Consider the following 16755-nt stretch of genomic DNA (forward strand, 5'->3'; position numbering starts at 1 on the left):
TGTATAAATACATAACTACAGTTCTTAAGTCCTATCCTTCTTTTATCATATAAAGTCTTAAATGGCCAAGGCCTTGCTTACTTATCTGAACTAATCATTACTTATAAACCAGAGCGCACATTAACATCTCAAAATGTCAGCTGTTTATGACTCCAAGGATTAATAAAATGACAATGGGAGGTTGAACTTTAGTTACAGGGCGCTGAAGCTGTTAAATGATCTGCTAACTACAATAAGTAATGCACCTTCGGTCTTGGCTTTAAAATCACTAGTTTAGTCTAGTTTGCCCTGACTAGAGCTGCTGATTAGCTGTGTATACTTTGTCTGTTATTCATCTGTGCCAAAAATATAAGTAATATAATATTTATAAACCATTACTAACCCTCCTCTTAATTTATTTTTTCAGTACCCTGATGTGGCACTTGGTGCCACTGGCCTACTGCCAAGTTGTTCTCCTGCCTAATGAAAAGTTGTATCAGAAAAGAGAGCATTGGAATGATCGGATAGAAGGGCCCTTTCATTAGGTTGGATGTCTCAGCACTAAATCTGCTGTGGACTGCCTAGGAAGGGAAAGGCACTTAGTTGGCCGAGGTCTCCAGGAGTCTGACTATGTTTGACTTTGTCTTTAACTCTCCTTCTTATAATGTAATCTCCTCGGTTGTCAACTGGCTATAGTTCTGCAAATAATTGACAGATATTGTTGGTTTCCATTTACGTTAGTCTATAATTTGTTTCCTGTGTATTTTAACAAATTTGTATCTTTATATGTGTTAGTTGTATATTTAGTGATTGGTATAATCTATTCTCGCATTTTGCCTTGGGTAAATACTGTGGAACACTGCTCTGCACTTGGTGAAAAGCTATGTGCAAAAACAGACTATCCTGTATGATTGCATTGTATTTCTGAGGTGGTAATGATAGCTTGGCTATCTAGCACTCAGAAGAGGATTACTTGTATTTATTTTGTGTGTTGTACTTACCCTATTTATTGACACGAATTCCACACCCAGCCTACCTGAAGGGGGACCATCTTTGAATTGCCCTTCCATTTTTCCTACGAGTTTTTAGGAAGATTTTTTCTTCTTAAGAAATTAAGGCTGAGGGGTTGTTAATTAAATAGGGCTTCTTAAAGCCCATTGACGCATTCTTTGAGTGATACAAAAATAAATTATCGTTATTTAAAATAACATTTTACAGTATTTTGACAACAAAATAAAAATTTACTGCCCAGATAAGAAGTTTTAAACACATTTTTTGGGGTGGCCTAAGACTTTTGCACAATACCGAAATAGAAACAATCATACACTTTTCAGTATGATCTTTGGTGGTTTCTGTATTATTGCTGCCATAGTAAAACACACAAAAGAAGACTGGGCAGACTGGGAGACAGACTTAAAATGTCAAACATTTTAATTTATGTGTGTTTGTGAGTATGCCCTTTAATGAATTAGTTATTTTTATCTTAATTTTACAATTCTCAGTTAAGGCAGCAACATTATTAAAATATATGACAGAAAACAAAAACAAAATCATATGACAATGTGCTCCAAGTTATTTGGATAGATCGATGTAGCATTCTACCATAAAAAAGAAGACCAGGATACAAGACATGTAGCTGTATTCTATATGAAACAACTCATGACAAATAATAATCGCAATAATAATAAAATTAAATAACAAATACATGCACAATAGACAGCCAAGACATTACTAGTGCTTCCAATAAGTATTACTGATTGAAATGATAAATGTATTTATTTATTAGACATATGATTGCAAAGTTTCATTTTTAGGAGTTCCTTCAGCATTCTAATAGTCAATTCCACATTTTAATTGCTGAATGGTTATTGGAGAAATCTTTGTAACTGAACTAGCACTGCTTAAACTGGTTATTCTGTTCACTTTGGTTGCAAGGTGCTGGCATTCCTAAAGTTCAGTTCGGAATTAAAAAACTGACAAAAGAAAATAACATTCTCAAGAAACGCATCAGTCTAGTGCATTTTTACAGAATTATGATTACTCAATGCAACAGATTGCCAAATAACTACATATTTCATAAAATGGTGTCTATTACTCTCTTGATAAGATCTAACCAAAATAGAAAAATGGAAAGGCCCAAATGCACAGTTGCTTAAGAGAATAAGTACATCAGAGTATGTAGCTTGAGAAATGAATGCCTTATAGGTCTTCAGTTGGGCTCTTCCTTAAATACACACCAAATACCAGTATCACCTGCAATATTTAAAAGATGACTCTGGGATGCTGACTTAAGAGGCTGAGTTTAAAAGAAAAAGCTATATCTGAAACTGTTAAATAAAAATATGTGTTTTTTTTTCTTTTATGATTAATAAAATTTTTTTTTTTTTACATTCTACTGATTTTATTTTAATCATTCCATACAAATTGTTACAAAAAATAGGATTGAAAACACATCAATTAATAAAAAAAACTTGATTGCAAGTTAAACAATATGTTGCTGCAACTGAAAACTGCTGCTCGCTTTGAACTCAGTATCTTAGGGTTCAGTGGGGGGTTAGCGGGCATCACTCTACCAGACACCTACGATACTAGCTAGCCAATTGTATAACAGAAGGCATTAAATATGTATTGTCTACCATGGAAACAACTTTTTGAAACGAAACCTTTGTCGGATAACTCCCGTTTCTAGGGGATGATTATAGCAAACTTAAACAGAGGAAAACATTTAACCACCTGTTCTTTTTTAATGCGTTATTTTCTACACCATCGTTCTGGAACTTAGCAAGATATAAACCAGTATAAAAGACAAGGATTCAAAAAGAAGATATCTATTTCTACGTTGCATAAAATAACCCAGAATGAGGCTCATTAGCTGAAATTCGTGAAGATAGAAACAATAAAAGACTAAGATACTTGGAGATATTAAAGTTTGTATATTTCAAGAACAACTTAAAAGGTTTATTTTAAAAGCTACCTCACATCCACTGCAGGCATACATCTCAATATTGCTTTCAACTCATTTTAAGACTAAATGGCTGTTTTGGAGACGCTCAAATTATACGCCTAAAACAACTAGAAACTTTAAAAAACAGAAGAAATTCCATGGGAAGTGTACTTCCATCCGGGTTGTTAATAACGCATAAGTCCCACCTTCCCGACACAGTGAACGGCCAATTTTTCAACACTTTGTGTTACTATTGGTTACTGTGGCTGCTAATCGCATGTCTCGCGGCCTTCACCAATAATAACGTGGCATGAGGAGAGTAGTGCACGTCTATGTGGCTAGTGTCTTATTAACTAGTATTCAGCGATATAACAGTAACTTTTTTACACGCCAAGTATATTACACGAAAGAGACGTTAAACATTTTGATTATTTCGTCTGTCTAAACCTACCGTACCTTCTTCATATTGTTACTAGCTATTTATTAACAAAATCGACTAATTAATATTTTCTTTCTGCCAGCCAATCGCACTGTCTAAATGATGCAGGTAAGTTCTGCTTTGCACTTTGATTGTATTAAAATGAAAATTGCCTGTTTAGTTGTAGTGGTGTTAACTGACACACGTTTCATTGAAGGCAACAGTTTCATGACAAATGCCGATTTCAAGAAGTAAATTGACAGGCACTTTGATATTCTCCAATCGACATCGTTAAACAGTTTTTTTATGTGCATCTAGCTATTACGTCGTCACGAACGTCTTAAAGTAATACAGTTTGTCAGGAAAAAAACTATTTTTAGACCTTTTTCGTAACTTTTATTCCGAGAGGCACACTAGTTGTAAGTGTTCCCAACACCTTTTACTTTGTACATCCTTGTGGAAGGGTATTAAAAGTTAGTTTTTTTTCATAAATGTAATAATGGGAAGATGCTGTCAAATTCTCGGACAGCTTCCAATGGGGCTGTTGGCATCCAGGTCGAGCAAACAGGCGGGCAGGATCCGCGTTCCTTCCATTAGACTTCTCCTATACACCTGCATACACGACGCCCCGTGTAAAGAATAGACCAACGTAAGGCAATTGTGTGTGTGAAATTTTTATTTTCTGCTTATGTTTGTAGTATTACATCCTATTCAGAACAATACTTGGCTGTTGGTGCGTCACTACAGTTATATGCAATAAAAAAAAACGATTTTTAATACACCTCCTTCATCTAAATTTTTAGTGAATAGAAGACCAACACCAAGACGAGTTCAGCCATCATTGAAAGCTTTCGGCTCAGAGGGGTGAACTCTGCTTAGCAGATTCTTTTCTGAACCGAGGGACTGATTCCCGTCAATCTATAATCTGCAATCTTCATGATAATGTGGATTTTAGGCAATACCAGTATTGTTTGTTATCATGTTCTGGTGGTACATTCTGAAACGTATACCCAAAGATCTATAAAAAGTAAGTTCGACATGAACATTATACATCCAGTTTAAAAAAAAAACAATAAAAATGCAGAAACTATTCAGTTTTGAGATTTTACATACAGTTCAGTTTTGAGGTTTTACCTACAGTTCATTGTGCTTAACTGGAAAAAGTTAAACTTCTGTTACAACACCAGCTTTAAAGGATAAACTTGGTATTTCTCAAGCAAACTGATTTCTTCACAATCATTGTACAGTGGGATGCAAAAGTTTGGGCAACCTTGTTAAGTCATTATTTTCCTGTATAAATCGTTGGTTGTTACGATAATAAATGTTAGTTAAATATATCATATAAGAGACACACACAGTGATATTTGAGAAGTGAAATGAAGTTTATTGGATTTACAGAAAGTGTGCAATAATTGTTCAGACAAAATCAGGCAGGTGCATAAATTTGGGCACCACAAAAAAGAAATGAAATCAATATTTAGTAGATCCGCCTTTTGCAGAAATTACAGCCTCTAAACGCTTCCTGTAGGTTCCAATGAGAGTCTGGATACAGCCTCTAAACGCTTCCTGTAGGTTCCAATGAGAGTCTGGATTGTGGTTGAAGGTATTTTGGACCATTCCTCTTTACAAAACATCTCTAGTTCATTCAGGTTTGATGGCTTCCGAGCATGGACAGCTCTCTTTAACTCACACCACAGATTTTCAATTATATTCAGGTCTGGGGACTGAGATGGCCATTCCAGAACGTTGTACTTGTTCCTCTGCATGAATGCCTTAGTGGATTTTGAGCAGTGTTTCGGGTCGTTGTCTTGTTGAAAGATCCAGCCCCGGCGCAGCTTCAGCTTTGTCACTGATTCCTGGACATTGGTCTCCAGAATATGCTGATATTGAGTGGAATCCATGCGTCCCTCAACTTTGACAAGATTCCCAGTCCCTGCACTGGCCACACAGCCCCAAGCATGATGGAACCACCACCATATTTTACTGTAGGTAGCAGGTGTTTTTCTTGGAATGCTGTGTTCTTTTTCCTCCATGCATAACGCCCCTTGTTATGCCCCAAATAACTCAATTTTAGTTTGATCAGTCCACAGCACCTTATTCCAAAATGAAGCTGGCTTGTCCAAATGTGCTTGAGCATACCTCAAGCGGCTCTGTTTGTGCTGTGGGCGGAGAAAAGGCTTCCTCTGCATCACTCTTGCATACAGCATCTCCTTGTGTAAAGTGCGCCGAATGGTTGAACGATGCATAGTGACTCCATCTGCTGCAAGATGATGTTGTAGGTCTTTGGTGCTGGTCTGTGGGTTGACTCTGACTGTTCTCACCATTCATCGCTTCTGCCTATCCAAAATCTTTCTTGGTCTGCCACTTCGAGCCTTAACTTGAACTGAGCCTGTGGTCTTTAATTTTCTCAATATGTTCCTAACTGTGGAAACAGACAGCTTAAATCTCTGGGACAGCTTTCTGTATCCTTCCCCTAAACCATGATGGTGAACAATCTTTGTCTTCGGGTCATTTGAGAGTTGTTTTGTGACCCCCATGTTGCTACTCTTCAGAGAAAATTAAAGGAGGAGAAAAACTTACAATTGACCCCCTTAAATACTCTATCTCATTATAGGATTCACCTGTGTATGTAGGTCAGGGGTCACTGAGCTTACCAAGCCAGTTTGAGTTCCAATAATTAGTTCTAAATGTTTTGGAATCAATAAAATGACAACGGTGCCCAAATGTATGCACCTGCCTGATTTTGTTTGAACAATTATTGCACACTTTCTGTAAATCCAATAAACTTCATTTCACTTCTCAAATATCACTGTTTGTGTCTCCTATATGATATATTTAACTGACATTTTTTATCGCATACAAGAAAATAATGACTATTAACAAGGTTGCCCAAACCTTTGCATCCCACTGTATATATTAATTTGCCACTTGAAATTGTGTTCTGATGTGAAGCTTTTTTGTATTAATTTCAAAAATATCTGTCTGTTCTTGCAGTTTACAATGGGAAAATAGAATACCAGAGTCCAAAAGAGGGAGGATAGGATCACATGCTGATACAGTGCATTGCTGCACCCACCACATGACAAACCAAATCAGGATCCCCAGATTACGACCCCAGTGCACCCAAGTTAAAGAAAAAACCTTAAAACTTCCTGAATACACCCTCATTAAAGCAGCAACGGTTTTGATGCAAGAAAACATGCCATCCATTTTTATAAAGCACTCTCTAAAAACAAATGTTTTAGGTGAACAAAAAAAATTAACGTGACAAGCTTTTTGAGTTATGTCATCTAAATTAAACAGATCCAACATACTTCAATGTCCATCCATCCAACCATTTTCTAACCCGCTGAATCCGAATACAGGGTCACGGGGGTCTGCTGGAGCCAATCCCAGCCAACACAGGGCACAAGGCAGGAACCAATCCTGGGCAGGGTGCCAACCCACCGCAGATACTTCAATGTGTAAGGTGAATTAGCTTATTCTTTACATTTAAAAATATATTAATTACCATGTATGTAATAATAATTAGTAAGTTTTTAAGTTGGCTACACCAAAAATGTTTCTCCAAAGTACTGTTCTTTTTCAATGCATAAAAGAATTATGAGAAACCATTAACCCCCAAGATGCAAATTCTGGCTTCCTTACTTCTACCACCACACCACTATGCCAGTTCTTTATGTACCATGTACTTAGTGCATATAAATAGATAACATAAGTTTTTAAAATGTCAAAATCACACATTTATTTTGTTCTAAATAAATGTTAAATTGTGACATCAACAAAAGAAAACATCTGTCATATGCAGACAAAGCTCTGATGATAAGAATGGGTTTGTAAATAGAGTAATACTCACTGTAAAGGAGTGTTTAAGCACTACAGTGTTGTTCAGCAGGCAGGTAAGTTGCCATGAACTTGTGCAGACATTTTAAGGGGGCATAAACTTGGACATCCCTTATCAATTGAACGTTTAAAAAATTCATAAAACTCAAACTACTTGATTAAGTTAGCACAAAACAATGTTTTATCAGTGTATTAAATTAAGTTCAAGTTACTTATAATTTTAAGATGAAGTAAATACTATTGTTGTGTCAGCACAATACATTAAGTAACGTTTTCAATTCAGAAAGTTTTTTAACAGAATAATACAATGTGTTTTTACCTTGCTAATATGCATTTGAGTATTGGTTAAAAGTCACCTGAATTATTTTTTTTTAGAGTACAACCTTGTGGTAACACAAAAAGAAGAAATCATTATTTTCGCATAGATTCTTATTCCTGTTTTATCAAGGAGATAGGTTTCTTGCTAATTTGTTTGCTTGCAGCAGCTGTCATGGGTGGAGTTATGACAATCCAACAACTGACTATGAGCCCTGACCATTACATTCTTTGTTTTTATTTTACATAGCCTATGGAACAAAATTCATGCCTAGTGGCAGTGTAGTAAATTCCATTGTACTTTGTACGCATAATAATAAGTCTGAACTGATTACACTACATTGTATATTTAACAAAAACCACAGAGTTTTGAGATGGCCAAGTCACCTTTTCCCTGGCATGGTTTGCATATGCATGTTAAAGAAAAATCTCTGAAAATTAAAAGGGCAAGTGTCCAATAGCTTGAAGTGCCACCAACCAATTATTTTTTTTTTTCCCAAATGAATGATAAGTTACTGTTGCTGCTGATAATATGGTAATAAAAGAACTGAGCACAATGTTTTTGAGTGAGTAAATTCACTGACACGGATGCCAATCAATCCAGAAATACACATGGAGAACATGCAGATTCCATGTAGAGCCTAGTGATGTGAGGCAGGAATAACAACTGTGCTCTACCATAGTGCCCGTTACATCCCTAACTTGGATAAGCAAATTAGGAATTTGGATGGATTATTTTTGTTTTGTTATTATTATTACTGACATCACCAAATTGGCTCTGTAGGTGTACTAGTGACTGTCTGCCACAGTGCTTTGTGAATTTCATCTAGGGTTGACTCTTGCTTTGTACTAGGTACTAATGGCATAGGCTTTGGCACCCTGTGAGCATGGAAAAACAGGTTTGGAAATAATTTAATGCTTTTTTATTATTTTTACAATTTATAAAGAAATTTTTTACTGAGTCATTTCTTTATTCTCATAATACATTCAGCTTGGCCATTGCTGTACAAGAAACTAAATAATATAAAAGTCCATATCTGTCAGTGTATATAGTCTGTGAGTAGCATAGAGGGTATATAAATAAGTGTTTAGTGCGTAATGCAATGCACCATTTATTTATTCTGGGTTGTGATTATCTCTCATGCAAAACCTTGTATGCATTTTGTGCTTCTACATGCATTCTTTATTCTGTGTTAACATGGAAAGAAGTTGGAGGCGCTGTTGATGTTAGATGCTGTTGTGGCATGATTAGTTGGCTTTGGGTTCTTTGTACTAACAGCATGGTGAGAGGTGGCAGTTAAAAAATGTTGCATTTTGCAGAGGCAAACACAGGAGTGAAACTTACCAGGGTCCCCTTCTTAAAACCCCTGCAGTATTGTCTTTACAGGCAGCAGAATGCAGTAGAATCAATACAAGGATTTTACTAGAATTTAATGTTGAGTTTTGAATATGAGAACTAGAGACCAAGTTGCTCTGTTGACTTGTCCACCCAAATTTCCTGCTTAGTAGTTGAAATGGAGTGCAGAGACTAAGCACAGGCTTGCAGTTTTTCAGGTCTCTGGTAATATCTTTGTCCACTCCTCAAATGTGTTAGATTCTCTGGGACAAATGTATTTAATTGTCGCCAAATGTAAGAGAGCATTAGTTACAAATAAAGATTCAAAAGAGATCGATCAGTACTCATAAAACCCATACAATTTTGCTTTTGTTAATTTCTGAATCTATTTAAAAGTGGTCTCTGGGTAATGAGCATATGTAGGCGATAATGCCATTGACTTACTAAAGTACTTGTGGTATGTATTTTTACACTAAATGCACATCAATCTGCTCATTGCCGCTTAACTTCTTGGAAACCCTTATGAAACAGTTAATGTGTATTTTTTAATGATTAAATGAAGATGAATTAGAGACCTGAAGGGCAATAGCCCATCATGTCTTAACCAATGTAGACTATGTAAGTACAGTATTCTACTTTTGTTTAAGAAACATGACACACACTATTGTCCATTATTAATAACTGTATAACAGAAGAAATAAGCTATTTATTAAACATAAATTGACCAATTAACAGCAATAACCACTGGATAATTAGATACATGAAACAAAAGTCATCAGCCACAGTGGGTTCCTGAACCAATATTAGTAAACACTGTTATGTTTGTCCTATTGTGTCTGTTTTCTGGCAGTTGGCATTTTGGGGAATATGTACTTTTAAGTATTTAGAGAAGTACTGTAGAAGATGTTTCATATAATTAAAGAATAAAGTGATAACCCAGTTAGATGCTTTAATAAGAACATTGGTGAATTTTTACTTAGTGTTTCTTTGGGTAGGCTGATTTCCTCCTACATTCCAAAAACATTCATGCTAGATTGTTTACTCTAAATTGACCTTGTCAGAGTGATATTTCCTACCGTGCTTCCAGTGATGCTAAGAAAGACAATAAGTTCCTAGAAAATGGATGGAGTTTTACAAGGGGTTATATTCATGAATTTGGTAGCACAGAAATAAATTTTTGTATGATTTTCAGTCACCCTGTATTTATAATACTGATATTATTATGTTTGAGTAAACATGGTGCCTTCTTTTGATTCACAAAGGTCAATTTGCTACTCATTACTTGTTTATATTTGAAACACAGTCTTGAGCATAACAACATCTTTACTTTGCTTCAAGGCACTTTCATAACAAAAATGTTTTTAATGGCTATTAAAAGGGGAGGATTTATAGGGAATGAAGGACTGGGGAACCCAGTGACATGGGTTCAGACAGAACAGAATGAAACAGAAGTGAGTCCAGTAAGAAAGCAGAATAGGCACCTGTAGGTTCACTATTTAGGTTACAAGAGATGAAGTATATAGTAATGACATTTTATTGAAAGGTTACTGTTTTTAGTTTTGTTGTTTCCAATAATTCTGTAGCCAGAAGTTTTTAACATCTACAGATTCATTTGACATTGAATTTTATTTCTCTTACTGTATACATAAGATTTATTTTGATAGGATTTTTTTAAATTACTGCAGAGCTTTTCCAACTGTGAATATATACATTATTTTGTTGTTGATAGTGTGTATATTAACTGTTTTTAAATTTTCTCTTTGATTATTAGCATTCTTACTTTAGTTTGTTTTCTGTCTTGAGTGCTTTATTAATGCAGTGCAACAAAATAGGTTATACGTGTTTTTCAATTAATGTAAACACACCTTGCTTTTTGATTTAAATTATTTTTTCCTTTTTTTAGATTACCTCCCTGGACTCATGCTTACATTTGACAATACTGATAATCCTGCTGTTCTTTTGTCAACAGAAAGTAGAAGGCAAAAAAGATAAAGTGCTGTATTGCTCAGGTATGACATAATTTACCTTTTATTCTTCCATACCTACTGCACCAAAAACAATATTTGGTGGAAGAAAGTAATAATTAATGAAGTTTGTATGTAAATATATTTGCCCCAGGGATAAACCTTAATATTTAGAGCTTAATGTAAAAATGTAACAATTTGTGTGATTGAATGGGATAGAACTGCTTTGGAAAACCATAAAATGACGCAGTTTTCAAAATATTTGGGGTAATCATATATATATATATATAAAAGTATGCTTCGATTTTATTTCACCTTTTAAAGTTATTGTCATTTTAATATTGTCACATTAAATCTGTGCCATAAGGTAATACTTTGCAATTATCAGCATACTAGTGCTTTTTTGACTTGATTAGTTTTAATTTTGACTGATTTCTGTCTGGTTTTGTTTTCTTTTTTGGAATTGTTGGATTTCATTTCAGTCCCTTCTTAAATATTTCCAGAAAGACATTTTAGTTCAATTCAGAATACAGCACCTTACAGTATAATGAAAAGCATTTGTTGCTACTCAATGTTGTTCCAAAACATTCACTGAAAATACTGTATGTGGCAATCTGTGAGTTATTATTAGTGGTTGTGCAGGGAGGCTACAGAGTCATACTACATTAGGACAATTCAGGCAGGCCATTCAGCCCAACAAAGCTCTCAAGACCAATCCACTTAATTCTTCTAAAAAAACATCAGGTCTTCTTTTGAAAGCCTCTAAAATCCTATTGTTTGCCACACCTTATTCCAAGTGTCTGTTTTCTGTGTGTAAAGAAAGACTTCCTAATGTTTGTGCGAAATTTACCCTTAACAAGTTACCAACTTTGTTCCTGTGATCTTGATGAACTCATTTTACGATAACAGCCTCGATATGCTGTACTAATTCCCTTCGTTATTTTAAATGCTTCAATCATGTCTCTTCTTCATGTTCTTTTGATTGAACTGAAAAGGCTCAGCTCTTTAAATCTTTCTTCATAATTTATCCCCTGTATCTCTGGAATCAGCCTAGTCGCTCTTCTCAGGACTTTTTCTAGCGTTGCTATGTCCTTTTTGTAGCCTAGAGACCAAAACTGCACACATTCCAGATGAGGCCTCACCAGTGCATTATACAGTTTGAGCATAACCTCTTTGGTCTTGTACTCTACACATCGTGCTATATAACCTAACATTCTGTTAGCTTTCTTAATGGCTTTTGAACACTGTGTAGAGTCCACAATGACTCCTAAATCCATCTCATAAGGTGTACTTTTGATTTTAAAATCTCCCATTGTGTATTTAAACCTAACATTTTTATTTTTTACGTGTAATGTTAAACATTTACTGACATAAAATTTCATCTGCCACAAATCTGCCCAAGTCTGTATGCTGTCCAGGTTCCTCTGTAATGATTCAACAAATTTCAGATTATTTGCCAATCCACCTGTCTTGGTACCATCTGCAAACTTAACCAGCTTGTTACTTAGATTCCTATCCAAATCATTTATTTATATTAAAAATAGCAGCAGACCTAGCACTGACCCCGATGGAACACACCTCTTAACATCAGCCATTTCTGATAAAGTTCCTCTCAAATTTTGCACCCCTCTACAAACATGACCCTGAACTCCCACTTCTTTTAGTTTGATTCCCAACCACTCATGTGGCACCTTATCAAATGACTTCTAAAAGTCAAGATAAATAATATCATATTCTCCACTTTAATCATACCCTTGTGTTGCTTCCGTGTACAATTCCAGCATGTTAGTAAAACATTGGCTTCCTCTCCATGCTGACTGTTCAGTAAAACTCCTGTTCTTGCCATGTATTGCTCAATAGTATCCTTAACAATTACTTCCATTACTTTACCTGTGATGCACATTTATCTGGTGTATAGTTGCTTGAATCAGCCTGGTCACCCATTTCAGGGCTCTAGACTAACTTTTTGCACTGGTTGCACTGGTGCGCCTAACTTTTTTTTCTTAGGTGCACCAGCACAAAAGTTAGGTGCACCCAAATTTTCAACCGCATCACATTTAACACCACAGTTTTACACGTTCACTTTATTTATTTATTTCTTTTTAATCGCTGTCCATATAGGCAATATTGACTTGTAAATGATTAACTAACAATCTGGTCAATATAAAGTTCTTTATTTGAAGGCAAGCACAATTCTACAAGAAAGGTAACTTACTGAAAAAGTGTTGGTGCTTAAAGTGCTTTACTGAGCTGAAATTTAAACTTAAAAAATCTCAAGATAAATTAACTAAAAAGAAAATCTAAATTAAGTGTTTTAAGGGCTTCAAACTGAACATCTCATGGCTCAATGTCTTATGGACTATCCTCCATTGCAGTCACATGCCCCTCGGATGGCCAACACCTGTAGTTTGGCCTTCTTGATCTTTGGCCTTGACTAAACCAGCTGGCCACACTCTCTCTAGCATCAAAATCTTCCAGACTTGGGCATGAGCATGCTCGACCTCAATGTGTCCAATAAGTATATTCACCGGTCTTCCTCTCTGCAAGATACGACCGTACACAATAGCCAAGTTTCCATCCAGTTTTTTGCGACGTTTTGTTATCGACAAAGAGAATATATGTAAAAAAAATGTGCGAAATTTGCTGTCTCCATCCAACTGGCTTTTTATCGATAAAATGGTGTGCATGATGACGTCATCCCCCCTGAAAACGAACTTTCGTATACGTTTTGTTGTATCGCGAAAAAAAATCTGCCCTTGAGCCGTTTCCATACATAATTTTGTGTATGTCGCAAATTATCTACCTTTTGTTTTCCACGTTACACCCCCTCCACTAAACAAAGAAACAAAGAAATGGAGAGATTATTTAGACAGTTTTTTGAAATTTGCCAGCTTACTGTTATTTCAGTTTCACAAATAATTGGAATTGTACATTATATCCGAAGACGACAGCAGAATGAAGCAGTTGCTTGTCTGATAGCCCTAGAGCTCGAAGAAAGTACCCCAGTGCGACGAAACCCACGGGTATGGGAGAGACGACGAAATAAGACCTTCTGGGAGGAGGTGGTGGAGAGACACTTTACAGAAAATCTCTGGCTGCAACATTTTAGAATGACACGGCCGATGTGTGAGATGTTGTGTGGATTCATCAGTCCTGATGTTGCGCCCATCACAGGTTGCCACCGACCACCGGTTCCAACCCAAAAGCGGATTGCCATCGCCCTTTACAAGCTGGCAACCTGCGCCGAGTATAGAGTAGTTGGAGAAACTTTCGGGGTTGGTAAAACTACTGTCCATCGATGTGTATATGCTGTGTGCACCGCTATTAAAGAAAAATGAATGCGCCGTTATATCAGACTTCCGACTGTAGCAGAGGCCAATGAAATTGCATACCTCAATTCCTTGGTGCATCTTGTGCCACAGATTTACAGTGCACTGGATGGCACGCATGTGCCTATTCTTCCCACGATGGAAGGCTACCGCGATTACATTAATCGCAAAGGGTGGCAATCTATTGTTCTCCAGGCCCTTGTTGATGACAGGTGCATGATACGAGACATTTGCGTTGGCACTCCTTGAAGTGCCCATGATGCAGCTGTGTTTGCAGCATCGGATCTGTACAGGTGAGCCTACCTTTCAACATCCCTTCTCTGTGCGATAACAACTCAATTAGTAATGTAACCTGCTTCCCTTAAGGTTTTTAATTAAAATTGAAATTTGAATTAATACAAAATAACGACGTTTAATAAAAAAAACTAAAGTTAATATTAATGAGAGAATTTCTCATATATGCTAAAACATCTGCCATTTAATAATAAGAAAAAAATGTTTAGATAATGAAACACACGGTTTATTCAATATTTTGACTGGCACAGTAAACTACCTTTGCGGTTTTTGTATTATTTAGACATCCTGAGAGACACCCCCAGGCTACAGTTGATGTGGAGGGAGTGTAGGTACCCCTTTTAGTAGCAGGAGACCCAGCCTATCCGCTACTGCATTGGCTTATCATGAGAAATAACGAGGCTCTTCATCAGACCATGCGAACCGCTCCGCTATTCTCGTTTTGATTGCACGTGATGAAAATGTATCATGTGACACATTTATTTGCGTTAAAGCCCTTTTTTTCCGACAAAAAATGTTTCCAATGTAGTTTTTGCGACATCTGAAGTATCGATATGGAATTTATGCGCTAAAGTTAAACGGAAAAATATTATGTTGACATGTACAACATTTTATCGATAATTAGCATTTCCATCAGCTAAAATTTGAAGAGCTAAATATTATTTTTTCGCAAAAACTCCTTGCATGGAATCCTTTGTGGCGATATCTGTGTCTCCGTCGATCAGGAATGCCATGTACGCACTGTTCGCAATTTGCACAGACGTCTTTTTTTTCAATGTATCTGCGATGACTCCTATAAATTGGCGCGACGCGACATCATTGCTGTACGTCGGGTTTACGTTCAAACCATTTTTCTTCATAAGAATTATTTCGGACTTGAATTTAGTGAAGGGAAGTTCTTCTTTTGCAATATTGTAGGCAACGTTAAACTTAATTATCATCTCGGCCTCATCTGATGATCTGTTTGTTGCTGCCTGCCGCTGAAAGGCAGCGGGGAGAGGGGACACTTGAGCAGTGCATTTATCGTGGCATGTAATGTGTTTTATAGATGCATTGTGCTTTTTCAGCATTTCAATTCTAAATGTATTAGAACCAGTCACAAATGCACTACTGCCGGCCATGGTCTTCCCACACTCTTTACAGTAAATACAGTGCATTATATTATCGGCTTTACTGTATCTTAGCCAGGGAAACTGGTCAAAGCCACTCTTTTCGAAATGTATACACTTAACCCCTTTTAATTTTAGTGGGCTCGGACTCGATCGTATGTGGCTCATTATCTAATGCCGTCTCCGGACCAGGGCTTGCTGTACTTGGGAGGTTGATGGCTCCGTGTCAGAGCATTGGTTATGATTTTCGGACGGATCAGGCCCTAACTTAACATTCTTAACGAAAAAGCTGTCAATCGTTCTTTTCATCTTCTCTCATAATCCATTAAAAAAAAGTTTTTGTTTCCATTCAAGCATTTTTTGCACTGCCCAAAGACATGCAGTTTAGGTAAATTGAGAATGCTAAATCAGCCTTAGTGTTTGGTGTGGGTATGTGTTTCTGTGTGTGTTTGCTCTGCAATTGACTGATGCCCTGTCCAGAGTTTGTTCCTACCTGATGCACTAAGCTTTCTGGGTTAGGCTTCAGCCCCACATGAACATTACTAAAAGAGAAAGGTAAAAAGCAAATATGTTGTTAGTCGGGGTGGACAAATTGGTAGTATGGATGCCCAGGATTACCAGTTTTTTTTTTTTTTTTTTAATTTATTTTTATTAATTTTATTACAATCCATACAAAGCAATCAAGATTTTACAAAAGAAAAATTAGTTAAGAACAGATCGATCCCCACCCTGAGAGAGAGAGCAAGCCAAACGTGTAAAATTTAAGGCTTGTAAACATACTGTACCTAAATTAAAAAAATCTCTGTGCTTTATGAACTTATTTTAAAATATTACTGATTAGATCCTGCCATGTTTTGAAAAATGTCTGTACAGATCCTCTAACTGAGTATTTGATTTTTCCAATTTCAAATAATATAACACATCAGTTTCCCACTGACTTAAAAGAGGAGAGTTTGGGTTCTTCCAGTTTATCAGAATAAGTCTGCGTGCCAACAGTGTAGTGAATGCAATCACAATTTGTTTGTCTTTCTCCACTTTAAACCCCTCTGGAAGAACCCCAAACACAGCTGTTAATGGGTTAGGAGGGATTGTGAGTCCAAGGCTGTCTGAGAGGTAATTAAAAATTTTTGTCCAGAATAATGTTAATTTGGTGCAGGCCCAGAACATGTGACTTAGTGAGGCTGGGACTTGGTTGCAACGTCGCAGGTTGGATCATGTCCTGGA

General features: G+C 36.4%; 1 protein-coding gene across 2 annotated transcripts in view; it reads left to right on the forward strand.

The window, feature by feature from the left end:
- Positions 1–3181: 3181 nt before the first annotated feature.
- Positions 3182–16755, forward strand: part of cnpy1 (canopy FGF signaling regulator 1) — a 73129-nt gene continuing 59555 nt past the window's right edge. Inside the window, exons 1-2 of one of the 2 annotated variants that reach the window (XM_039753627.1) lie at positions 3182–3470; positions 10805–10844. In XM_039753627.1, coding sequence (XP_039609561.1) covers positions 3462–3470; positions 10805–10844 — 49 coding nt within the window. In that variant the 5' untranslated portion in view covers positions 3182–3461. Of the gene's footprint in view, positions 3471–10738; positions 10845–16755 lie in introns of both variants that reach the window. The other variant, XM_039753626.1, reaches the window with a different exon arrangement.

The sequence above is a fragment of the Polypterus senegalus genome, chromosome 5 (assembly GCF_016835505.1).
Source record: "Polypterus senegalus isolate Bchr_013 chromosome 5, ASM1683550v1, whole genome shotgun sequence".
In the NCBI taxonomy this organism is placed as follows: domain Eukaryota; kingdom Metazoa; phylum Chordata; class Cladistia; order Polypteriformes; family Polypteridae; genus Polypterus; species Polypterus senegalus.